Source organism: Coccomyxa subellipsoidea, assembly GCF_000258705.1.
Source record: "Coccomyxa subellipsoidea C-169, whole genome shotgun sequence".
NCBI lineage: Eukaryota > Viridiplantae > Chlorophyta > Trebouxiophyceae > Coccomyxaceae > Coccomyxa > Coccomyxa subellipsoidea.
In genome coordinates this window covers 297,179-320,910 of record NW_005178037.1, presented here as the reverse complement: position 1 = coordinate 320,910, position 23,732 = coordinate 297,179, and the positions used below count along the sequence as shown (strand labels likewise).

General features: G+C 52.7%; 4 protein-coding genes across 4 annotated transcripts in view; 1 reads left to right on the top strand and 3 right to left on the bottom strand.

The window, feature by feature from the left end:
* Window positions 1-739: 739 nt before the first annotated feature.
* Window positions 740-4,684, bottom strand: COCSUDRAFT_41238 (hypothetical protein; the record flags this gene model as incomplete). Its single annotated transcript, XM_005648366.1, has 9 exons — window positions 740-940; window positions 1,216-1,249; window positions 1,492-1,607; window positions 1,851-1,916; window positions 2,296-2,389; window positions 2,651-2,721; window positions 3,443-3,570; window positions 4,152-4,353; window positions 4,625-4,684. The coding sequence occupies 9 exons, from the start codon at window positions 4,682-4,684 to the stop codon at window positions 740-742; spliced, it is 972 nt and encodes a 323-aa protein (XP_005648423.1).
* A 409-nt stretch (window positions 4,685-5,093) lies between these two features.
* Window positions 5,094-9,684, bottom strand: COCSUDRAFT_47044 (hypothetical protein). The gene is made up of 10 exons (XM_005648365.1): window positions 9,604-9,684; window positions 9,348-9,485; window positions 8,882-9,083; window positions 8,438-8,565; window positions 8,004-8,108; window positions 7,727-7,797; window positions 7,444-7,537; window positions 6,761-6,872; window positions 6,385-6,440; window positions 5,094-6,165 (listed from the first exon to the last, which is right to left on the bottom strand). Exons 2-10 carry the CDS (start codon window positions 9,405-9,407, stop codon window positions 5,899-5,901), a joined length of 1,095 nt encoding a protein of 364 aa, XP_005648422.1. The 5' UTR covers window positions 9,408-9,485; window positions 9,604-9,684; the 3' UTR covers window positions 5,094-5,898.
* A 1,739-nt stretch (window positions 9,685-11,423) lies between these two features.
* On the bottom strand, window positions 11,424-15,270 carry COCSUDRAFT_47043 (hypothetical protein; the record flags this gene model as incomplete). Its single annotated transcript, XM_005648364.1, has 7 exons — window positions 15,041-15,270; window positions 14,178-14,370; window positions 13,639-13,848; window positions 13,087-13,319; window positions 12,172-12,878; window positions 11,840-11,952; window positions 11,424-11,576 (listed from the first exon to the last, which is right to left on the bottom strand). Exons 2-7 carry the CDS (start codon window positions 14,361-14,363, stop codon window positions 11,424-11,426), a joined length of 1,602 nt encoding a protein of 533 aa, XP_005648421.1. The 5' UTR covers window positions 14,364-14,370; window positions 15,041-15,270.
* A 341-nt stretch (window positions 15,271-15,611) lies between these two features.
* The window catches only part of COCSUDRAFT_65634 (ARM repeat-containing protein), a gene marked incomplete at its 5' end in the record, with an annotated part of 28,021 nt that continues 19,900 nt past the window's right edge, over window positions 15,612-23,732 (top strand). The window contains 15 exons of the mRNA XM_005648363.1: window positions 15,612-15,716; window positions 16,019-16,198; window positions 16,526-16,688; window positions 17,116-17,349; window positions 17,724-17,890; window positions 18,224-18,392; window positions 18,676-19,082; window positions 19,521-19,706; window positions 20,252-20,416; window positions 20,733-20,840; window positions 21,238-21,420; window positions 21,723-21,902; window positions 22,272-22,405; window positions 22,835-22,983; window positions 23,258-23,394. Of these exons, the coding sequence (XP_005648420.1) occupies window positions 15,612-15,716; window positions 16,019-16,198; window positions 16,526-16,688; window positions 17,116-17,349; window positions 17,724-17,890; window positions 18,224-18,392; window positions 18,676-19,082; window positions 19,521-19,706; window positions 20,252-20,416; window positions 20,733-20,840; window positions 21,238-21,420; window positions 21,723-21,902; window positions 22,272-22,405; window positions 22,835-22,983; window positions 23,258-23,394 (2,667 nt within the window). The remainder of the gene's footprint in view (window positions 15,717-16,018; window positions 16,199-16,525; window positions 16,689-17,115; window positions 17,350-17,723; window positions 17,891-18,223; window positions 18,393-18,675; window positions 19,083-19,520; window positions 19,707-20,251; window positions 20,417-20,732; window positions 20,841-21,237; window positions 21,421-21,722; window positions 21,903-22,271; window positions 22,406-22,834; window positions 22,984-23,257; window positions 23,395-23,732) is intronic.

The following is a 23,732-nucleotide window of genomic DNA, read 5'->3' as shown; positions in this document are numbered from 1 at the left end:
TTCCAATCACAGTGCCCCATCAGCGAAATACTCCTTGGAGGAGGCAAACTCTGTGAACGGCTGGAAAAAATCTTATAGTATACAAATGATTGTGTGCATGCATGATTGAGATGCAACGTTTCAATGTAGATATACCTATGTAGTATGAGTACTATCAGTTGTACTACTCCAGTATCATTGACAGTGATAGGCTGTGCTACCACTTCGCAGGCATTCAGCTGTATACATAGTAGATATCAATATGATCCCAAAGCTCCATTTCTCCACCCCTATGCACTCCTGTACATCTCTCAAACCCCGTGACAGATACTTGATTGCCAAAAGGAGTGGATGCAAAACTGAATGGCATATGACAGCTATGGTAGAATATATTGCACATAGAATATATCGCACATGCAACTCGCGATGCTTGATCAGGCACATCTCTTTCTTGTCAAATGCTTTGCCCATTCTAGAACCTTGCCGGCTGCCATTGTTTTGACCCAACTCTGTCCGCCATCAACAAAACAATAACCCGCCAATTTTGTTGACTCAGCTCTGTCCGCCATCAATAAAACAATGACCCACCAAAGATTTTGCATAAGACTATACTAAATTCATGCCAGCCGCCGTCTTTGCCACTGTATTTTATTTAGAGTTTAGGTTTCCAGGTGCCAGCGCCGTTCAGCTGACTCAGCGGCATAGAATAATTCATCCCCCTTTGGCAGAAACCTTGACAGAGGTTTGGCTGGCACCCTCCTTATCCCAGCAGCCAGTTGAGCTCGGGGAATGATTCAAAGCGGTGCAGATCTTCATTCCACATCACCAGCAGGAAAGACTGCAGCTCCGTTTTCAGATTCAAATATTTGATGTAGCGCCAGGTGGCGGGTGGCGCGCTGATGTGGCAGGAGCGGATGCGGTAGGAGGGAACGCGCGTGGAGAAGTGGTGGATGTGGTGATACTGCGCCAGGTGGCACACAGGTCCATCAAAATAATATTAAATCCAAATCTTAAATGTGGATTTGACAATGACTTGAAAATCAAAAGCCAGCAACTCATCAAGCATGTCAGCTGAGAGCAGCCCTGCTCTGTCCCATGCTTGTCACAGCCAGCTGGACAGGCTGTTTATTCATCCTGAACATTCTTATTTGTTGCAGATGATCCAGAATTCCATCTGGATGTAGTCACAGCAGGGAGAAGTGATGAGTGGCTACCTCGATGCCAAAAGTGGCCCACTTGAACCACTCCGGGATGTACTGGTATGTAGAACCTGCAGCGCACAACAGCATCACTCAGCTCAACTCCCAGGAACTGTAGCCAATGCAAGTGAGCGCTGTCATCAGCATCACGAAATTTAGCAGCGCATATGCGGCCCGCTTGATGGCTAATTTCACGCCTTGGTAGTGGAAAAGACATGCAAAGATTCTGCCTTGCATCTACTGTATATCAGACATGCCAAGGAGTGCATCCCAGACAGGCTTGCAAGCTCCTTCCTGCCAGATCTGAGGTTACTCGCCCATGAGAGATGCCAGGTCGCGGTCGTGCTGGTCTTTGGGGATGTCAAAATACAGGTCGGGCACATGCGCAAAATGCTGCAGGTGAAATAGCATGAAGCCCATGGTGCTCCCCTGCGCAACAGAACACACATTCGGCAACGCGAGGATGGGCCAATCTTGTCAGCAGGCTTCTTAAAACAGGTATTCTGGCAATTCTTGCATGAACCCATTGTACATTTGCAGGCTGAAGATATGTATGACATGCATGCCGGGTATGAGAGGCTGACAAGGGGTACTGCATGTGGTGAACTTCTGAGCTTGTCGATGACATTTATACTAAACTTGCAAGACATGCATGCAGTGTAAGGGAGATACCAGGGTGTAGAATGCCAGCTGGAACCACAGCCAGCTGGAGCCGTGCAGAGCATAGCCCGCCCACGCCTGCAGCAGAACAGCACAAAAGGCATAGCGTCAAGAGGGCAACCAAGGTGTCTATGCTTGGACCTCCTCGGGAATAGACCTCAAGTAACATGCCACAAGCCTTCACGACTATCCAAGTAATTCAGGCCTGCTGCACAAGCTGAAACAATATGAAGCGCCCAAAATCGCACGTGTCCTTGCACCCAACCAGGATTTGGTCGCAGATCAATTGCACTTGCCCAGTGCGGCTTTCTCACTCTCTCATCTGTTGCCAACACAAATTTATCGCCCTGATTGAGGCACTTTCATGCGGAAAGACTGCGCATGCGACTGCGCATGTATATACTGCTGCTGTATATAATATATTGCTGGTGTGGTCAGGTAAGAGCGCTGGGCACACCTGCAGGGCGGGAAGCAGAGTGGGCAGCACTCTGTCAATGGGATCCATGCTCGCCAGCACAAACTTTGGCTGCGAAGGAACCATTTGATCCATCCTGCAAGGCATTTTGTCCCTCAACCTTGCGGCACTGCCTGCCACAACTAAATGCGCATAAATACAGAAGCGGCCTGCCCGACTCAGCCGAGATGCTCTGCATGAGATAGATGCACTATTGAGGGTATTGAGTGCAGAGAGGCATGGTGGTCACTTGATGGACCCAAGCTCATTTGACGTGCTCTGCAAAAGGAGGGATTCTAAAATGAAAAGGATTTGGCATGCTGCTGATATTCAGAAAGAGGATGGGACAGAGCCTTACATGGGCAGCTTTCCGTTGTGCACTCCTGTGATGAGGAAGACGAGTCCCGGAACTGTGGCAAAGAAGAGAATCTGCGGCCCAGCAAGAAACATTCGTTACTCATCCCGTAGAGATACTTTGTAACTGGGTTAGAGACCCTCACACACTGCAGGACTGATCTAATGGTGCAAGAGAGGGTGTGTTCTGGATGCATTGTAAACTGCACACTATTAGCTGCTGGCACTTCGCGTGGATCAAAACCTGCTGTTGTGCCACAAGCTGCGATGGAAATAGGCAAGATGTATTCACAGTGTGGCATAAGCTTTCAGTCACAGAATATTCAAGAGATTGGAAACTGGGAAAACTACTCACCGGATCTCTGGCGATGCGAAGGAACAGCTTTCTGCGAGAGGTATAAGATTCCCATTCCTTTGTGGTCCATACCACAGTCGAGCTCCTCTCCACCAAAGCAGTCTCCTGCACAATCATTTCCCTTCCATTTTACATGAACCCTTAACCCTAAACCCTAAACCCTGAATGTCTTCACAAAATGAGATTTGCATACAACCGTGTGTTCCACTGCCAGCTCAGCCGAGCAGTCTTGTAAAGATACCAGACTGCATATATCGTCAAAGTTTCATACAGGATGTATCTGCATGGGCACGTTTTAGCAGTCAGGTGACTAAGCAAGACACGAGTCAGCCACTGCCTCTGAGCCTTTTGGTCAGTGGGTGAATATACGCACAAGATGCTTTGAAATGCCAGCTTAGGAAGAGGAGACTCTGCCCAAGTTCGCAGATGAGAACCACTCACATCTTTGCCGTGGTGTATGTGGTGTTCAACGTTGTGCATTTTGACCCATGCTGACCAGGAAGTGCATGTCAGCCCGCCAGCAATCCTTCCCACAATCATGTTGGCCCACCCGCTCCTGAAGAAGCTCCCTGCAGCAGCATCACTTCTGCTGTGAGCCTTCAGTACCTCTGTCCCACCGTAACATGCCTGTCCATCCAAGGTGCGTCTGCAGACGAGCCGCACGTGAAGGCCGCCAATTTTCACACCCCTTGATTGAGTTGTCAGATCCAAGCAAGACCCAGCCATCCCAGGGGACCGTTCTGAAAGCCTGACCTAATTCACTAATGTCTGGGACAGGAAGGCTGATCCCGGCAGACAGCAGGAGCACATTTCACAGGTCTTCACCCCTGTGGCGTGTGATCAATTTGCATTGCAGCCGTCACTCAAAGTAGCAGTAAGTGGAGCATCTACTGAGTCGAGATCAAAGTTTCAAAATGGCCTGAACGTCCAGAAGAAAATGCTTTGAACCGGAGGCCAGCAGCTGGGCCAGTCAATCTGAAAAAACCCCTCTGTGAGTTAGTCATCTCTCTGTCATGACTTCCAGACACTGTTCGAGAATCTGTTCAAATCCCTGATGGCACGAGACGTCCCTGGCTCTCAACGACACGTCTCTGAGAAGCCAAGTCAGCCAATGGCCTTGTCAGCATGCTTGAAGGCGTGAGCAGCGCACCGTGGCAGCAGTCATGGAAGATGATGAATGTGCGAACGTTGACTCCCGCCCTGAGGATGGCAGCTGCCGCCCACAGCGCCCAATGCTTTGTTGTGTAGGGGTAGGCAGCAAGGAAGCCAGCATACAGCGCTGCAGTGATGAGCAGAGTCCTGACAGCCAGGTACAGGTCTGGCTTTGAGAATTTCGCCACGTGAGCTTTGACCTGCACTCACCACAGGAACGACATTGACAAGAGCTTCTCTTTTTCGAACAGAGCGGAGGCATCTTTCTGTTCGATTCATTCCTGAGTGAAACAGTCGGAAAGCAAAAAACCCACCAACAAATGCGAACTAATGCAGTTTCAGAGTAATCAAAGGTTTGGGGATGCTATCTTCGCTTTCGGTAAAGCAGACGTTTCTATAGCTGGTTGATCAGTGATCACTCTCAGCTTGGAGATGTGAGCAACAGCCAGTAGCGTGAAGTGTGTCTTTCACCTCCTCGACGTTTCGCTTAATGTCGTCAACCGGCCCGGCTTGACTCAGGTGCCACACCATCTCGACGGATAGATTTCGCACTATTCCCGATAACTGTGGCCCGTCAGCAAGTTGCGGTGTCCTTCATCCAGCTCAGAAAGGGACCAGAACGGTGCGTGGAACACTCTTGCTTATGCAAAACATGCCCTTCAAAGCTGGCAATCGTCCCAGAAGGAGGTGGTTTGGGCATGCACGACGTCGGAGACAACCTCGTCCGAGGAAACGACATCGGAGCAGCCTTCTGTTGGGCAGTTCATCGGGCAGCCCAGCTGGGCTGACGCATGGTCCTGATCAGGAGTCGGTCATGCATGCAGCCGTACATGATGCAGCAGACAACTTGTGCCTGGATCTGACTTTTTTTTTATTATCCGGATGCCATGCTCGTGTCCAGTTCTGAGACTCAGATTAAAAGGCAGGAATGCCATGCGCATTGAATCAGCCCCAAACGGGCTGGAAGTTATGTTATTTACACCGATGTAATTGCCAACAACTGGACCACATTTGGAGGGACTCACACACGCTTCAGAGTTTTGAATTACTCCAAAAGTTTCTCTCAAATCGTGACTGTCTCCCTCTTGATATCTTACTTACCCACAAATTGTTTCATTCTAAACCTTGGGCCCTCGGGAAACAGGGGGATCTATATCTAAGTAGTTTTAAAGATCTAGTGGATAGAGATCCCTCTGCGAGAAGAGCCTCCCCTAGATGATACATCTTCAAAGGGAACACAATGGCTCCTTTTCTCCCATCGCAGACCACCGTTTGCATAGTGTACAAGTGTCTGGCATCGCATAATCAAATGGGCCATAAGCCCCATTCAGCATAATTGCTGACCATCAAGCCAGTAGCACTTCTGTCATACTTGGATGTACTTCCCAAAGAAAAGGCATGCATGAAACCCTCCTGATCAAACATTCCGGGTTCAACAAAGAAGAAACAGTACACATTGTTAACTCGAAGTGGTGTACGTTCAGCATGCATTCTTCAATTCATTCTTCCGAATTCCCTAATCATACAGATGCCACAAGCAGTCTATGCAAGAGCAAAGCTACTCGGGAGGAAGAAAACAACCCTGCAAGTGTGGTGCTGGGACACAGGCCTTCATCCATATGAAATAGCCGATGGCGAAAGCCTTCAGAATAGAATACAAAGAGCACTGCCCATGTCAGCACCTCAAGTACATGAAATACCAAGCACGTATATCAAGCACCACAAATACTTCATTCTTCTTTTGCTCACGCCTCCTTGGTGGAAAGATTTGGTAGCGACTGCTCAGTAAGATAAGTTGAGGGTGAGTCATTGATGCCCAGCAGCCAGTTGAGCTCGGGGAAGGATTCAAACCGATGCTTGTCCGGGTTCCACATGACAAGCAGGAGCGACTGCAGCTCCATTTCCAAATTCAAATATTTGACGTAGCGCCAGGTGGCGGGTGGCGCGCTGTCGTGGCAGGCGCGGATGCGGTAGGAGGGAACGCGCGTGGAGAAGTGGTGGATGTGGTGATACTGCGTAATTGCACACAAGTAAGCTTTCCAGTGTCACACCAATCAAACTCAAATGTCAATTTTGAATGTCACACCCATGGAGAAACACACAGTGCAAAGCAATTGGTGCGTCTTTTTCTTACAGGTGCAGGAGATGTTTTCACCGGGCATTGAAACAAAGGCCAAGTCTTGCTTGCAGAATTAGAAATGCTGCTTGGGACGTGATAGCGTGTACTTTACCTCGATGCCATTAGTCGCCCATTTGAGCCACTCAGGAACGTACTGAAAGGTGGAGCCTGGCAGTACACAGTAACATCAGTTACAGATCAGTAAAAAACTGCGATGCAGACTCCAAGTACAGTTATGTAATCCTGTGCACAACTCTCTGCAATTGGTCAATGTTACGATTAGCTTGACGTAGTCTTTCAGCTTGCACAGAGAAGACTGCTATGTCACGAAACCTTGCCAGACAACCATGACTAAGTTGCTAGTCAGGCAGGGCCACAACAGAAACAAGGTGATTCCTGTGGCTCTAAATCAGGTTCTGCACTCCTAGCCTAGTGACTTACATCCACAGAGATGGGCCCTTCTCAGAATTCGAAAACAAATGACGCACCCATGAGGCCTGCCAGGTCACGGTCATGCTCGTCCCGGGGAATGTCAAAGTAGAGGTTTGGGATGTGCGCCGCATGCTGCAGATGAAACAAGATGATCCCTACCGTGGTAGCCTGCGGCAAAGACCAGAGCTTCCATTAAGCCATAGTTGTGCCACTCAAATCTTGATAAACTTTACAGTCCTCAAAGGTCCTTGTTTGCAATCCTGGCAGGCTGAAGTGGATATGCTTCAGGCTTCAAGCTGGGTGCCATTCTAAGACAGAGACAAACATCGGCGATGAAAACTTCGAAGACAAAATTGAAGGCGTCAACTTTGGCAGGGGTTGCTTGAGCGTTACCACCATGATCGTGCCAAGCTCATACCAGAGCCAAGATTTGCCAAACAGCGTATATCCAATGCATGCCTGCAGAGCACATAACTCTACATGAGCGCGAAGCAAGGGACCATAGCTGAGTCTGCAGCCAAGGTCACACCAAAAACCTGCCATCCAAATTACAAACCAGTGCCTCAAATCTGCATCCAGCTGTGTATCACTCAATCTATACAAGGCCTATGCACAGAATAGAGTGACATGTTTCTGGACTCTGTGGCTACTGGACATGCACAACTCCATCTTGGAGCTTCGCTTCAGATCCTAAAGCAATTATGCACGGAGCAACTTGAAGAGCTGAGACCTGCCATACCTGAAGGGCAGGCAGCAGCGTGGGCAGGATTCTGTCGATAGGATCCATGGGATGGATGCGGTACGGAGGCTGAGATGGCACCACTTTCTCAATCCTGCAAACAGAAGCTGCACTTTCAGCTTGCTGCAGAGCGTTAGGCAGTTGCTCCATCTCAATTGCTGCAGGAAGGAGACTCTCCGAAACACTGAAGAGATGTTCTCTTGAAGTCAGGACACGGAGACAGCACTTTGAAATTTTGGATCTAAAAACTCGAAGTCAAATGTGGTGAAGAAAATTTTCTCACAGGGGCAGTTTGCCGTTGTGCACTCCGGCCGCCATGAAGATGAATGTTGGCACAAAGGTGAAAAAGAAAATCTGCAGGGCAGCAAAGCAGAGTTGATGTCTCAAATATGGCACATGTTTCTTGTCCATGTCTCTGACATGGCACATGCATCATCTCATAGAGGGAATAGGCATCCATCAAATTTCTGCCGAGAAACCAAGAGGGCGCTCCCTCTCTTTGGTGTTGACGCTACAGGCAAAACGACTCAGACTGCCTTCTTCAAAAATCTCAACCTCACCGGGTCTCTGGCAAAGCGCAGGAAGATCTTTCTAGGCAGCGAGTAAGACTCCCATTCTTTTGTGGTCCATCCCACCATTGAAGTCTGGTCCACCATCGGATGATCCTGCAAAGCACCACTGGCTTTCTCAGGTACCTCAAGGAATTTGTCTGCAGAGAACACTCTCTTGGCAAGAGCACAATCATAACTATCTGTAGTCACGCTGTTGCTGCCAGATGCAAGGTGTGTTTGCAGACAAGCTGCAGGTGAAAGCTGCCGCGCATCCTGCCCCTTGATAAACTCGCCAGGTCCAAGCAATACCCAGTGAACCGTGGGCATGGTCTCGGTATTTATACCGGCCTTGCCAGCCGGGGCTGTGCTTCCACGAGCAGTAAACAGCACATCAATTAGAAATGAGAGACAGAAAACAAACAGGAGCAAGGAGAGAATCTCACATCTTTGGCAAGGTTCATGTGGTGGTCTATGTTGTGGTTCTTGTGCCAGCCTGAGTACGATGTCATTTGCAGGGACCCAAGGAATCTTCCCACCCACAGATTGGCCCTGCTGCTCTTGAAGAAGCTTCCTGCAGAAATCAGACAATCCGAGTCATCCTTGTGACAAACAGCTTTAATGTATCTGCAGTGCACATGAGGCTCATTTCACTCATAAGGAACCTGCACAGCAAGTCGAAGAAGATCGAATAGCAGACTTCCTTCAAGCAGATGACTTGCTTAGCAGCTTTGGGACCCACAGGTGCACCAACTGGTCGTTGAAGCAGACAAAATGCATCAGAACGCCGTGCCCTCCTCATATATTTCACTGTACAGAAGAAGGTGTCCTGTAGGGTACAGTCCTGATGCAGCCAGTGGGGATGAGGGCAGGCAATGCCTGCAGCGCACCATGGCAGCAGTCATGGAAGATGACGAAGAGGCGATCGTACAGCACTCCCCTGTGGAATACGAGAATTGCCCACAAGGCCCAATGCTTTGTTGCAATGGGGTGTGCAGCAAAGAAACCGACGTGCAGGACTGCCGTCACGACCAAAGCTCGGATGGCCAGGTACAGATCCGGCTTGGAGAATTTTTGCACATGAGCCTTGACCTGAATTTCAGGACAAGCCACAGCGTTATGCAAATTTTACCGTCGACGACTTGACGCATGGCGTTGCCATATCAGCTGCATCAATCTTACGCCCCAATCGGACGTGCAATAGAGCTTAATGTGATGATTTTAGAACATTCAACCACCAGGAGCGAGTCAGCAATACTGAGTGCAACGCAAGCGTCGAAGTGATCGCCTCTCAAGTAACCCCAAAGCCCTACTCGGCTGGCATGAGCGGAAAAAGGGCCTTGCTATGGCCATTACCTCTTCGACATTTCGCTTGATGTCTTCTATCGGTCCAATCTTGCTCGTTTGCCACACCATATCGACGAGAGAGGGACGAGACCTGGCCTTCCGCTCAGTTGTCACCGGCAGGGTTGAAATCCGCAAAGCTTCAAGCTGCTGTGAGACACACAAATACGATATATGAGCGTCCAGCTGTTATATTTATATTCATAATAGCAAAGCCTGGAAAAACCGTGTGCAGGAAAGTTGGGAAATGCATTGGAACCAGTCGTACCACGGATCTAGTGTACGGCACCTACTTTTTGGGCGTGCGTGCATTCCAGACTCTCATAGTAGCGTCTCACGATATTCTGACAGATCGGTCTTGTCGAATTCTCCTATTAAAGATGGAATAGAAAAGACGAGTTGTGTCAAACCCTAGCTAGCTAGGAGGATGTTGACAAACCCCAGAACAAGCACGTGCGACAAATTGGTCGCCTCTGAAACCTTCCCTGAAATGCTGCCCAAGGATGAGAAGAGAGGCACATTGGAGATTACTATTGGGTGCACAGTACATGGCCAGCTCTATGCAGGCTGTCGAGGTAGCATGCAGCGCTGTAGCACGATAATGGTCCTTCAGTTGCAACCAGTTGGTCTGCAACATGCAGCTTGCCAAGTGAAGTTGCTTTGAATTCTATTCCAGACTACATGGTGCCATAAAAGTGCGGTACGACTGTTAATGGACATATTTACATGATGCACTCGAATATATTCCGCATGGTGATCACTCAAGAGCCTCCAGCTGGACACGGCGTTCTCTATGAGGGACCCATGACATCACCCAGAAAGATGACCTCCAGATATATGCAAGGGGGCCCGTTCAAAATAGACAAGATTTATCCTGATATATAGAGTTGCATTTGCACACACGGCTATATATATTGGCAAGTGCGCAGGGTTCCTGCTGCAGAAAACAGGCATTGTAAGGCATGCGCACAGGCAGCTCAAGCATACAAGGCAACTATCCTGGACACCCCTTACAGAGGTGGTATGTACTGGTTGAACAATCATCCTTCAGTCACCGAACCAACCTCAACATCGTCAAGATAGCAGAGAAACACCCATTTTGGCACCAGCCAGGCTTGTGCCAACAAGGGGTGACTCGCAGCGGCAGAAGGTCTAAGGCGTTTGTCTTGAGTTTTGTGATTTGCCGATCAAAAAAGCAACATCAAATGCATGCATGCGAGCAGCACACTGACTTGTGCGCTAAAATAATACAAGATGTCAATGCAAATCACCCAGAAGAGCAACATTCCCCTGCTGAGAGCACTGCACCTCATAAAAAGGCTATTCCTACTGATATACAGCTCCATTTGCCTGTCCCTCAATCAAGATGTTCCTCTTGTCTTTTCAGTGTGTTCTATTCTGCTGCAAAAGAAATCAGCCTACCCTCTACAGTAGTACTTCTACGCGCGTCTATGCACTGAACATACAAAATCATTCCGTTTTCTTGAGCTACGTATGTCTTTTATGGCCCTATATCTTCAGCGCTGAGCTGGCAAGAGGCAGGAATTAGAGAGCACAATCTAGTGAACGTTCCTTGCATCCGTTGGGCATGCCGAGCATGCGCTTGAAATGTGCAAACAAGGTAAACAACATTGTTTCCAGCCTGCAACCTCTGATGGGCCTCCTTGCTGAACCTCTGCCACGCAGCCAGCGTCCTTGTACAGTCATGCCCCAAGATCTGCACAGTCTGTGGTCTTGTCTGTGGCTGTTGCTGCAGGCCGCATCCAATGAGCCTGCCACATGTAGCCGCTTAGGCTCCCGGCTGCTATCTTGTTTTTGATGTCTTGGCAATCGCGGGCCACGACAGTTGCTGCACGAGCGCTGCTGAAGGCTCCTTATGAGCATTGTGGGCCAGCACCAACAGTGCTCTACTGCTGTGATACACATTGTGGCCTGCCGAATGCACACATGCATATACCGCTGATCAGGCTTCCCACTGCTTCTCTATATAAGTTTCTGGGCAATTATGGGCCACAACAGCTGCACGAGACCTGTAGAGCAGGTTGTATCCTACGGGCTGTTGTATCCTACGGGCGTGCATTCAGCCGATCAGGCGGCGGCGCCCGGCCGACCGCGTGTGCCGGCGGCTGGGGCGGGGTAGGTTGAGTGGGCGGCATGCACGCTGATGCGTAGTCTGCCCGTGGCCTCGCGCCACAGCGTCACTTTGTCTCCTACGCCCACGGCCCAGAACGCTGCGAAGGTCTGCGTCACAGACGAAATTCACTTGTGCCAAACACGCTTGTAACAACGTCAGACATTGTCAAGCAGGACACCCATCAACAAGTAGAACACCTGCTCTTCTGGTGGACAATTCTGCACAAGCATGCATCAGACATGAACAAAGCATATACAGGAACACCTCGTGGAAAATTGGCAGAGGTATAGCAAGGTCTGGGCTTATGCCAGTATGGGCGAGTACAACAGCGACACTGCTCAGTCCACGTGGAAAGGAGGTGATGAGTCACCTTCCAGCCGGCGCGCAGCTCGTAGGAGTAGCGGTGGGGGACGCAGCGGTACGTCATGGGCCACAGCCGCCCGCTGTCATCCTCCAACTCCACGCTCATCTGGCTCGGGCCGCCTGCAGCGCAAAACCAGTGTCATCCATTGTGCTCCATCAAACAGCGGTGTAAGTGACAGATCATCCCATCCCAAAGCCTTGAACAGATGCAGGTGGAGACACTCTTGTGCACCAAGCAAAGGCGAGAATTGCCACCCACAAATGTGCCAAGAGAGCCACCACTGCCAAGCAGATGGGAGCGTGCAAAAGTGGAAAAGTATGATGGAAAACTTTCCTTACCTGCGCTGGTGTGGGGCGGCTGTGGGAAGAGGTGGCGAGCCATGTCCTTGGTGAGGCACATGATGTGGTCGCAGCTCTTGTAGTCCAGGGTCTTGGCGAAAAACCCTGAGCCCTGGTGCGGCACCGGGGGCGGTAGCGGGGCGCGCGGCCGGTGCGCAGCTGCGGCGGAGCCGGCCCGGCGCTCCACCTCCTCAGCCGCCTGCGCCAGGCTCTCCAGCAGCAGCCCGGCAGCTGCCGCGCTGCCGGCGTGCCGCTCATACACCCCGTTTCCAAAACTCTGCTGCTGGTGCTGCTGCTGCTTGTCCTCATACTGCTCCTGCTGCTGCTGCTGGAACAGGGGAAGCTGGAAGAGCTGCTGCTCAGCGCGCCCGTCGGCTGAAGCGGCCGAGGGTGAGAAGAATTGGTGCATCGGGTCTGGATTATCCACAAGTCCCTGCTGCTGGTAGCTGACAACGCCGCTAGTGTGGGGTGCGTCGTCGGGGAACATTGCCGCGGCGCCGGCGGAGCACTCGGAGGGGCTCTCTGCGGAGGCGGCCGCGCCGCCGGCTGGCGCGCGGGGGCTGCCGGCCGCGGCGGCGAGGTCTTCAGATGCGTTGTCTCCACCGCTCTTCACGATGCGAAGGCCGCAGCTAAGCGGCGCGATGTGCAGCGTCGGGCTCGCTTCAGCTATTGGCTGCAGCTGCTGCGGCGACTGCTGCTCCTCCAGCCTGCAGCATATAAAATGTGCTTAGCACATGCCCCGTAAGCTAGTTACTTCCCTATGTCATAGCTAGAAAACCCCATAGAGCAGCTTGTACTGACTATAATTTACTACACATCTTGTGCAAGTGGGTACATGTCAGTGCACGCAAACTGCCAAGCTAATACTGTCAAGGCCAGGACAAATACAAGACCAAGATTTAAAATGCAGCTTACATTGAGCTGGCGGCAACAGAGGTGTTGGCCTCCCAGTATTGGTTGAAGCCGAGCGCGCCGGGCCAGCCGGCTACATGTAACGCCCCCGGCCAGCCGTGCCCCCCGCGGTGGACCTCAGTGGTGTCACGGGGCCCCCCGGTCACGTCCAGATCGGAGTCGGTGTCCTCGGGCGTGCTGTTCTCCTTGTCGCACACGCTCGGCTGAAGCGCCATCTGCACCCGCTCCTCCTGGTCCTGCACAGCTAGCCAACAAATCAAACACTGTGTGATCAACGGAACACTTGTCTGTAGTAGTTGCAAATCAGCGCACATTTACCACCACTAGCACTCAATAGCAACCTCAAGAGCAGCCCTGCCATAACTGTGACTCACAACCAAGCATGCAGACCTTGCTGACGAGTCTACAAACGTCACACCCAACACAGCATAAGAGGAGGACGACACGCCCCACAAAATGACAACGACGGTGTAAGGAACACAATGGTCTCCCATGCAGGTATCAAACAGCAGTGGTAACACCATCTATGATAATATGTAGAAGAGGAATGCACACCTTCAGCTGGGAACTGAGCCGCTGCAACTGGGCGTCCCAGCTGCGCAAGCGCGCATCCCAGTCGGCCAGCCGGCCTTCGCGCGCGGCCAGCTCGGCTGACCGCGCCGCCAGCTGCGCCTGCACTCCGCAGCACGCCGCCTCGCGGACCGTCACCCCGGCCTCCCTCTCCGCCACCGCCGCCAGCCACCTCGCGGCTGCAGAGTCAAATCCCTGCATCAAACACCTTTTGTCAGGACGATGGCATTTCAATTATACTTGCATGCGACTGGTTGCAGATTTAAATCCGATGCTCGCTGCCAAGCACTTCAGAAGCTGCCTATAGGACAGGACTTACGGCCTCGTGGACAACACTTACGGTCTGCAATACAACAGATACGTCATCCAGAGCTTCACTGCCACAAGAGGACTCCACAGCCCAAATTCATGGGTTCAGGGGAAAAAAACTTTACTTCCAAAACACAACATACAAAACTAATCAATCAGAATCTCACCACTTGCGATCTGTAAAGCTTGAGACACAGTCAGAGCTGGGAAGCTACCTCGTAGGCACTGCGCACGCCGTCGAGGCTGTCAGCGCAGGGCATGCGCAGCTGCAGCTGCCCGGCACCTGCCCGCTTGCGCTTGCCAAAACTCCTAAGCTGCCCTGAGGGCAGCAGTGCCTCTGACGTTGACGCTCCGTTCAACCCATTGCCAGTCAGGGCTGCCAGCTCCCTGAAGCCTCCCATGTTCTACCTGCAAAAATAGAAAAAGATGTCAAGAGCGAGCTTGACACAGCAGAGGCGGTCCCTGTTGACATACAGTTGGGTAGAGAAGCTCTCGCATCAGCTTCAGAGGAAACAGAAAAGACAGCAGCAGCAGCGAAGGCTGCCAAAAGTGCTGAGGCTGCACAGCTGGGGTGAACAGCAAGGCGCCTTTGAGGACAGTCACCCCTCCAACAAGGAGTGGCATATAAGCCAAAAAAAGGGCCAGGACTGTGCCAGGCGAGCAAACGGAATCCTATTGCACAAGAGATGCGTTCACAGCCTCCCAACGTGACCTCGCCACACCACCAGGCTGACATCACGAAGCCATCAAAGCAGCAGTGGAGGTAATAGAAATATGGCAGACACGAGCACGGCTCACAACAGGCGCCAGGGACAACCTTAGGGAAAGTGGCCCCCTACCAAACCACAGAAGTGAATTGGACACCTCCGAGTCAGCAGGTGACGTTAAAAGTTGCAAGCGATTATGCAAAACGCCCCTAACACCACACCTGTGTCCGTGCCCCCAGCCCACGATACCATGCTCATGAAATAATCCGGATGACATCTTGCCGCATGCTGAACATCTGTGAAGCAATTTTGGACCCTTTTGCCCAAAAACCATAAGGCCTGGGAGCAGAAGGAAGCCTCTGGAAGCTGACCTTTTCCTTGAAAGACGGTGTCCGCCTCTTTGACGGTCGGCCCCCTTGTTTGAAACTTTTAAAGTCGGTCCCACTCCTAAGCAGACCGGCGCCGACCGTGGGCGCGCTCAAGAGCGATGAGCAGACGTGTCCCGAGGCCTCCCGATCACCTTCTTGTCGCCTACGTAAAGCACTGACCACGCAGCTCGTGTCCTTCACAGGCTGATAAAAGCTGATTCCGTCCGGTCTCCGACAATCTGACCAAAGGTTTGTGACAATGCGCACAGAAATGATGGTGAAGGCACTCTTCTTGACGTGGCGTTGTGTTGAGAGGAAAGCAGTCACGTAAGGACCGATTAGAAATCGAGGGTAGCTTCGAAGACGGCCTCGGCCCCACCTCGCTTCCGACACCATAGCACTGGAAAAGCTAGCTTTGCAGAATTGGTACAAAGACAAGAATACTCTCCTGACACTTCATCAGTGAGCTATGTTGAATAATGAGGTGTCGATAGAGATAATTTGAATAAATCCAGAAGACGCTTTATTGAAGATTTACTATGATCGGGTAAGCAAGGAGCTGCCTGTGCGGATCATGGCGGACTACGATAGCGATGGGGGCGATGGCAATCTACAAGAAGCACCACGGAAGCGGCAGAAACGCTTTACGTTCAAGAATTTTGCACAGAGGGTGGCGGAGGTGGGCCTTTATGCTTATCAGGAGTTCATTTACCGAGGCAGATGCCCTTTTTATATGCGGTCGTATAGTAACAACGTCTTGAAATCATTTCTGTTCAACGATCGCTCCCTGTCCTCCCTTGAAAACTGCCGTCAGGCTCGTAGTAAACTGCACAGGGCTGTCAGATCACTGCTATAGAGAGGAAACCTCGTTGTGAACTCCTGTTCTAATAAAATTGCGGTTGAAGGAATTGAATATCGACTACCATCTCAGCTAGAGTCCATCAATGGTGCAAATCTCAGCCAACAAGTGCAACTCCACAGGTCGATGTGGATGTGTACCGGAGGCCTCCAGTGCGTGCAGAGCCGCTGCCTGGATCGAGCTCGTTCTTCCATGAGGAGCTGCAGAAGATGCGCGAGCTGCACACCACGGCCGACTTCCTGCAGGCGGCCGCAGCTCTCAACCCACTGGTCCAAACTCTGCCACAGCTGGTCCACCACAAGGTGCAATCATTTGCCACCCATGTTGTTTTGTGCTGCAAAGGTTGCACATCTGAACCAGCCTGTTTAGAAGGCCTTGTGGCGTTTTCACACCCATTTGCTTTGGCAGCCCACGCGGCCCTGGGATATCAAGCGTGCACCATGGCGCTGTCAGGAATGGCCTCCCCACCATGTAGTATGCCTAATTGCTGTGGAGACTTCTGGAGCACGTGGCTGTGGGCCTGCTCAACTCCTTTTTAAGGACATGTCACCGGCTTGCTTTCTAGCGCAAGTATCGCACCACAATCTTTTCTGAGCCATGCATGACCCAGTAGTGCTGCTCGATGACAGGATGCGGTGGTGGGAATTCTGCTGGGGGCGGTGCGGATGGATGCAGCGCTGTCACTGGACCCAGTTCTGGCGCTGCTGTCTGTTTTGGCGCGGGACCTGCAGGAAGACTGCGTTCCCTACGCCCCGCGCATCATTGACTCCCTTATGGACCTCGTGGAGCAAGGTGCGCTATTTGAGCTTTGGTGTTGTTATGCTTATGCATGCTTACTGTGCAGGACTGCAAGGGGCCGCTCTGGCATGGAAGGCTGGCCGCATCACGCGCTGTTTGAACCGTATATTCTGCGTGACTGGAGTGATTGGAATGCACTACTGTATGCAGTCTTGCATTGGTGGGTTGCCATGGGGTGGTGGCGACCAAGCTCATATGCAGCAGGCCATCAAAATTGGCTGTTTTGAGAAGGTGGCATCGCAGCGCCTCTTGACAGCAGGTCAATGACGACCGGGACACAAAGACAGTCATAGTGTATATGTCGACACATACGGATGCGCTGGATTGTTGTTGATTGCCGGATGACTGCTCCATGCCGGAGCGCCGATCATTGTTACCAATGAGGACATTTTACTGATGTGGCAGTGCTGATGTGGCGCAGGCGCGGACCGAGAGCCGGAGCTGCTGCAGCATGTGTTCGGCTGCCTGTCGAGCCTGTTCAGGCACCTGGTGCGCCACCTGGCCGCTGACCTGGCCGCCATGCTGGCGCGCACCGCGCGGCTGCGCTACCACCGGGCCGAGCACGTTCGGCTGCTCGCCGCGCAATCGACAGGTTTCCTTTTCCGGCATGCCGGCCAGCGCGCGCTGAAGTCCGGCATGCGCGCTGTCTTCGCTGGTGAGCTCTCTGCTTCATCGAGATCCCTCGGCCCTGCTTGTGAATTATAGCACAATGAATGGTGCCCGCCTGAAAGGCTTCCAGGCTGGATGGTGCTGATGCTCGCTGTTCCTACACGGGCAGAAAAGCGCAGGGTAGAACGCTCTTGACATCTGCCATGCGCTGTATTGCGAGCGTGTCGGAAAACCGAGCCCCAGCTCATCACAGCTGATGGATCTGATCAATGTCAGCCGCTCTTAGGATGACTGACCTACAGCACCATGTCTTGGCTGGCTGTAGCCCACTGGTATGCAGCTTTGTGAGTGCAGGAGCCTCTGTCCTGTCATCCCAGCGCTCTTGTCAAAGTGATATAATTATTCTTGTGTTCACTTCAGAGCATGCGCTGCGGCCGAGCGAGGAGAGAGCCCACGGAGCCGGCCTGCTTCTGGCGGAGAGTGTTGTGGGCGTTGGTAATGGGCTGCACTCGAAGGCTGCTGTGCTGCTGCCGCTGCTTCTGCGCGAAGACTTGCTCGACCGCTCAGACCTGAAACCCGCCACAGAGGTGGGCACGCGCACAATATCTCAGGCATGTTGCATGATGCCATCTGCTGTGGCGAGGAAGTCAGGAAGACATTTTTGTGGAGAGGCTAGAAGCAAAGCATGGCAGCGACTTGCTTGAGTATGTGATGACGTCATCAGGCTGTCCATCGCTGGCCAGACCTCTGTTGGAGTCACCCACCTCAGCCTCAGCGCTGGCTTCAGAGTTGTTGCTTGATGACTGTGATCTGGTCACAAAGTGTCACTGTCTGTTTGTTCCTTCTGTGCTGAAATTTGCAGCCGAGCGAGGCGAAAAAGTTGTGAGCGTGGGGAAAGAAGGTTTTTATGGTCCTCGCAGGTAGGGAGGGTGCCATCCAGGGAGGCATTGCGCGAGAGAGCGGCTGTGGTGGTTGAAATTGCGCTGGACCGGCTGCTGGAGCACGGCCGGCGCGGGAAATTAGCGCCGCTGTGGGACACCGCGTTAGACGAGACCGACGCGCGCCTGCGCAGCCTAGAGGCCTCTGCCGGTGCGTGCATGCACCTGGTCATGCTGTTTTGCAAGTGCAGACTCGCGAAGATGTGCAATAGTCTCCACCCAGAGCACATTATTCTATGTCGATGTCGCCTGACAGCCTTGGCGTGCAGTGGCTGCTGAAGTGGGACTCCTTGAAACCGCGTGAAGCATGCCCAGAAGTCAAGAATTCATGGATTCGTGTGCAGTCAGAAAGCTGACACCTTGCACTGTCACGCAATCGGAAGCGTTAGGCAAGTCTGGATCACTCTAAGTGTATATCTGGCATGTGCTGGCAGGTTCGGAGAGGGCGGCCGCTTCGGCGAGCGCCGCGCGGGCGGTGCTCACCCTCGCGCAGATGACTGAGTACATCCGCGGCAGCCGCGTGGAAGACTACGCTCCACTCTTTGCCCTCACCACGCGGCTCGGATCCATCATCGCAGCTCACCCAGCCGGCGCAGACTCAACAATAACTCACCCGGGCGGTGGCGATGAGTCAGCGGATGCTCACCCCGCCAGCAACGATGACTCGGCGGGTAGTCTTCCCGGCGTTGGCACGGCGTCGCTGCCGGGAGCTGCGCTGCGGCTGGTGGCGGCAGTGATCGGCGGCCACGGCAAGGATGTCGGCGCGAGCGCTGGGCTGAGCGCCATCTCTCGGGCCGTCCCCGGCTGGGCGCCTCTGCTGACTCATGCACCCATCGACGAGGTGAGCCTGGGTTAACTGTTTCTAATCTTAAGACTTGCGTTTCCTGAGCATCTTCATGGTGGCGTGCATGAGAGACCTATCTCTGCATGCTCACCTTCACACATGTGTGTTGTGCATTGCACTTGCTTCAGACTTTTACCGTATAAGATGGGCGGTGTGACTTACATCTGAGCAAATTTGCCGGCATTTCCCTCATCTTTTGCCCTCTTGTTGCTGAGCGGACCAAACGAATTATGGCCGATCCAGTGCTGCTTTCGAACCTTGAGTTGCTGGTGCTGAGCAAGGTTGTTGTGAGATGCTGCTGCTGCTACTTTGTGCTGCATTAGAATTCTGTTTCGAATCGAGACTTTGAGAAGCTGCTATGTTTTAGGCTTTATATTCTAGGAGAGGGTGTGTTATAAAAGGCTGCTATTTACCATGGCGGGATGCATGTCACAGGTGCTGCAGTTTGTGCGCCAGATCCTGCACGGCGCCGGGGCCGGCCCGGCAGCGGCGGCCGCTCTCGGCCCGCTGCTGCTGGGCGCACTCGGCCGCGCCATCGTGTCCGGGAACGCCGCACAACGCTCGCGCGCGCTGCCTCTGCTGGTCGATGCCTGCGATGCGCTGCGCCCGGAGGCAAGTACCGTCTGACAAGAAAAACATTCCCAAAAGGGCTTTTTACAAATTGCATTGCTCTCCGATTAGCGGCCTTGCCTCACAGGGCGTTCCGTCGGACGGATACATGCCCACGGCAGAGGAAAGAAGGCTTACAGGGCCAATATTTAAACTCTTAATGTTTATTTTGCCAAAGAATTTCATGCAAAGGGTGACGATACGGCCTAGCCCCGCTGGCCTCACAAGGCCTGCCCATTCGGCGGGGTTAATCAGCTGGAAAAAACATGCCCGCCCTTCTCGGGAACGGTGCTATTTCCCTGCGTGCAATACCCCACACCTCTGAACCCGGCTCAATTACCCTGCTGGATCCGACCCAAAACCCCTATTGACATGCTGCTGGATGTTGGCCAGGCTCGTTGCACTTTCACCCCTTTCTGCTGCAGCTCCTGGGCATCATGCTTGACAACAGGGGATTCCCTTCACGGCAACAACTGCCACTAAGGACCTCTGATGCAGTAAATCTCCTCCATCTTCCATTTTAGAATGAATTCTGACGCGTGTGGAATGGTGTGCAGATCTCTGCGGGCCAGGATGCAGTGCCCCTGCTGATGACAGCGCAGCCCGGCGGCGTCCGTCTGGCGGCGTTCCTGCGCAGGCTGGCGACTGAGGATGACTCACCGCCGGCCGAGGCATGGGCTGCCCTGCGTTGCCTCCCCCACGCCTGTGAGAAGCCAGATCAGGTGCGCCCCCCAACCCTTTTCTTCGAGTTTTTTGGTCGCTCGTGAATGGGTGGGAGTTCGTGCTGTGAGTTCAGAGCAGGGTTGTCTCCTTTGTCTCTGGCAGCACTGGGTCCATATTCCTTGCCCATATGTGATGGGCTTCTTAATAGCAGCACGAGTGGGTCCGGCATCGAGAGCCCATTTGCTGTTGAAAAGCTCTCTGGCGGGGCGTGGCATGTGGACACAATGAGAATGTAGAGCACATCTCTCCTCTTGCCCTCTGTGTGTGTCTCTGGACTCCTTTGGAGGGAAATGTGACCTTGTCTGTGGCATACAGGTGGTGGCGATTTGCAACATGCTGCTGGCCAGGACAGAAGCTGCCATGAGTCAACCCGAGGACATCCCTTCAAAGACTCGGGAGGGCCTCGTCTTCCTCCATGCACAGGTGGTCCTAACTCACATCTCCAACCCTGTTTTTGAAGGTCAGAAATGAGGAATATAATCTGTCAATACCGGTGGTTGGCTGTCTGGCCATCAGGCCTTGTTCCGCTGCATGTAAGGAGTTTCTTGAGCCATGGTAAAGAACAATTATATACTGGCCCCGGTAATCTATTTTGGGCCATTCTGCATACAAGGGTCACCAAAGGGAGGTAAAATCAATGGATCACGGGTGTTTAATGTTGTTGTGGTGGGGCCTCACAGGCCTGCCTGAGCTCTGCCAAAGAATATTGCACTTTCTAGCAGTGCTGTGCTATGTCAGGCAGGCTACGTTCTTGGATTATCAAAGGGAGATGATGTAAAGCACAAGGGGTGTGTGAGGCTGTTGTGGGGTGGATTCACAGGCGCTGCTGCTCCAAGCGCGGGTGCAGGCAGGGCACGCCCCTGCACGGGTGCATGAGCTGGCACAGCCTGCCCTGCAGCTGCTGCGCAGCTGCACCGGCAGCTTCCACGCGCTTGCCACCGCTGCCGACATCCTTGATGGCTGCAGAGCGTCCGGAAACCTCCTTCCTGAGGCACAACTGCTGGTGGGCTAACAATCACTCATGCTTGCCTTTTCTCTGACTTCCTCCTTCAAATACCTGCAATACAAGTCTGATCAATGGATTCCGAGGAAAGTGACAGGATAATGCACATACACTGTTACGGTGTGGCTGTTAGGATGTGGCAAAGCGGTGTTGACTGGAGAAGGCTTCAAGGATCTGCCATGACACTGCGCAGGCCAAACTCCAGTAGGCAACGGACATCTTGCACTGAAACATACCGTAAATCATTATGTGTGCATTGAAACATAATGTAGTTCCTTACTTGTACTTTTTGGTGTGCGCAGGAGCTGTTGCCTCTACTGGCGCCGAATTTGAATGCGCGATCGCAGTCGCACCGCGCAGCCGCCCTGAAGGTGCTCAGCAGCTTCCAGCAGCCGGCGCTGCCCACATCGGGCAACGGGCAGGCGGCCGCCGCCCAAGAGCGCAGCGACATATTCCCCCGCTGGGCCCAGATCGAGTCCCAGGTTTGACATTCGCCATGCTCTTTCTGCATGCATGCGGATGCTTGTGCACTTAAGAAAGCATCGCATCAGCATGCTTGCCAGGGAATTGCCAGGCAGCTAGGAGTTCTCCTGCAATCAGCAAGACACGTTGCACATTCGTCCAGAATATCTTTCGAAATATTCAAGCTGATGCTGCCACAGACACGAAGTGCCCCCTTGTTTTGGCATCTTCCGGGGCCACATGGGGATTCTCTTGCTTGCAAGAAAGCCTGCAGGGATCCCGTTCCTTATGCATGCATGCATGATGTTGCAGATCACGGCAACAGGACATGCATGCTTGCTGGTTGCTCAGAAATGAACATCGATTCTGAAGAGGGATTGCCTCTGCAGACGTGCACGCTGGACAATGGCCGGGTGGCGGCCACGGCGATAGTGCGCATGAAGACGGCGCTGGAGTACGGCCGCGTTCCCTCCGCCCAGATCGGACCCCTCGTACGCAGCCTGCTCGGCGCGCTGCATGTCAGGTGAGCCAGCTCCCCCTTAGTCATATGTACGCCAAATTTGGCACATGTGCTACATGCATGCAAACGACAAACTTCAGCATGCCAGAGCTCACCAAAGTACTTGCGGATTTGAGTTTCTGGCATCATTCATGAAGGGCGTATGGCGCGCCTTTTTCATGCAGGTACAACTCTGCAGCTGCATTCTGATTTTCCAATTGGAGACTTGTTTCCACATGGTAATGGGTGTATTGCTGACAGTGTTGTTGCTGTGTCGCTTCTGTGGCTCCCGGTATTGCTAACGATGGGTCACACCATGAGCAGTGCTTGAAGCCACATAGCGACCAGGCAGAAACAGGGCACCTGCACTTTCCCTCCACCCGCCTCAGATGCACCTGACAAGTCTTTCGTTCACCACGTCCAATTCAGGCTCAGGGCTTGACTGCTGCGCAGGTTCTCCCTGCTATGGGCACCGACGAGCGAGGCTCTGGCGACCACGCTGCGTACTAATGCTGACGTGGCGTGGCCGCTCGTGCTGGAGTCTCTGCGCGCCTGGCAGGCGGAGTTCCTGTCCGGCGCGGGACGATCCCACAATCCGCCCGGTGCGCAATTTCTGCCCGGTCCTGCTGGCTGGGCAAATGTTACATTCCTGATCTGATGCCATTAGATGCATTATGATTGCAGTTCAGCTTCACACCGTGGCATCGCCCCATTTCAGGTTCCACGTGCCCTGCATGGAGCGTTTGGGTGTAACGTGTTCTCAAGTACTCTGTTGATATTCCTGGTTCCTACAGTATCAGTGTGTATGAAGCCAAGAGCAAGGTGATCTTCTTGACTGCTACTATTTTACCAATATTGTGTCTATTTGTATTGCAGAGGGGCCAGCGGATGGGGATGAGAGCATTGAGCTGCAGACAGTGCAGCAGCGGTTTTCCTGGCATCTGGAAGAAGGCAGTGTGGAGCGCAGCGGCGGCTGCACCGACGCTGCCATGCGCATGACCAACCTTCTCAAGGTGACTGCTGCAATCTTGTCACTGAGTTCCTCCTACTGTGGATGTTGCCTTGCTCTTGAGTCATTCACTCTGTTCGCCGTGCAGGTCCCGTGCATTCTCCTTCCTGAAAGCTCACCAGATTTGGCCCACTTTTTCACCAATGCGGCTCCATCTGTGCTGCCGCAAGATGGCGGCGTGATTGCAAGATACATATTTGCAAATGGCATGTGATACTGGCAGTCATGCATGTACCCTATTAACCATTAGCAACCTCATACCCAGGAACCTTAAAGCAACATTTGGGTGTGTACCTGGCTTCCAAAACACCACGGACATGCTCCAGTGGATCGGGCTCGTCG

Bases quoted from the DNA above. Each gene is read 5' to 3' on its own strand.
- COCSUDRAFT_47044 (XM_005648365.1), bottom strand. From the start codon at position 9,407: ATGGTGTGGCAAACGAGCAAGATTGGACCGATAGAAGACATCAAGCGA. The intron at 8,566-8,881 runs GTGCGCTGCAGG...TGATTTCTGCAG, and splicing joins CTTCCATGACTGCTGCCATG to GAAGCTTCTTCAAGAGCAGC. The intron at 6,873-7,443 runs GTATGGCAGGTC...TCTTTGCCGCAG, and splicing joins CGCTGCTGCCTGCCCTTCAG to GCTACCACGGTAGGGATCAT.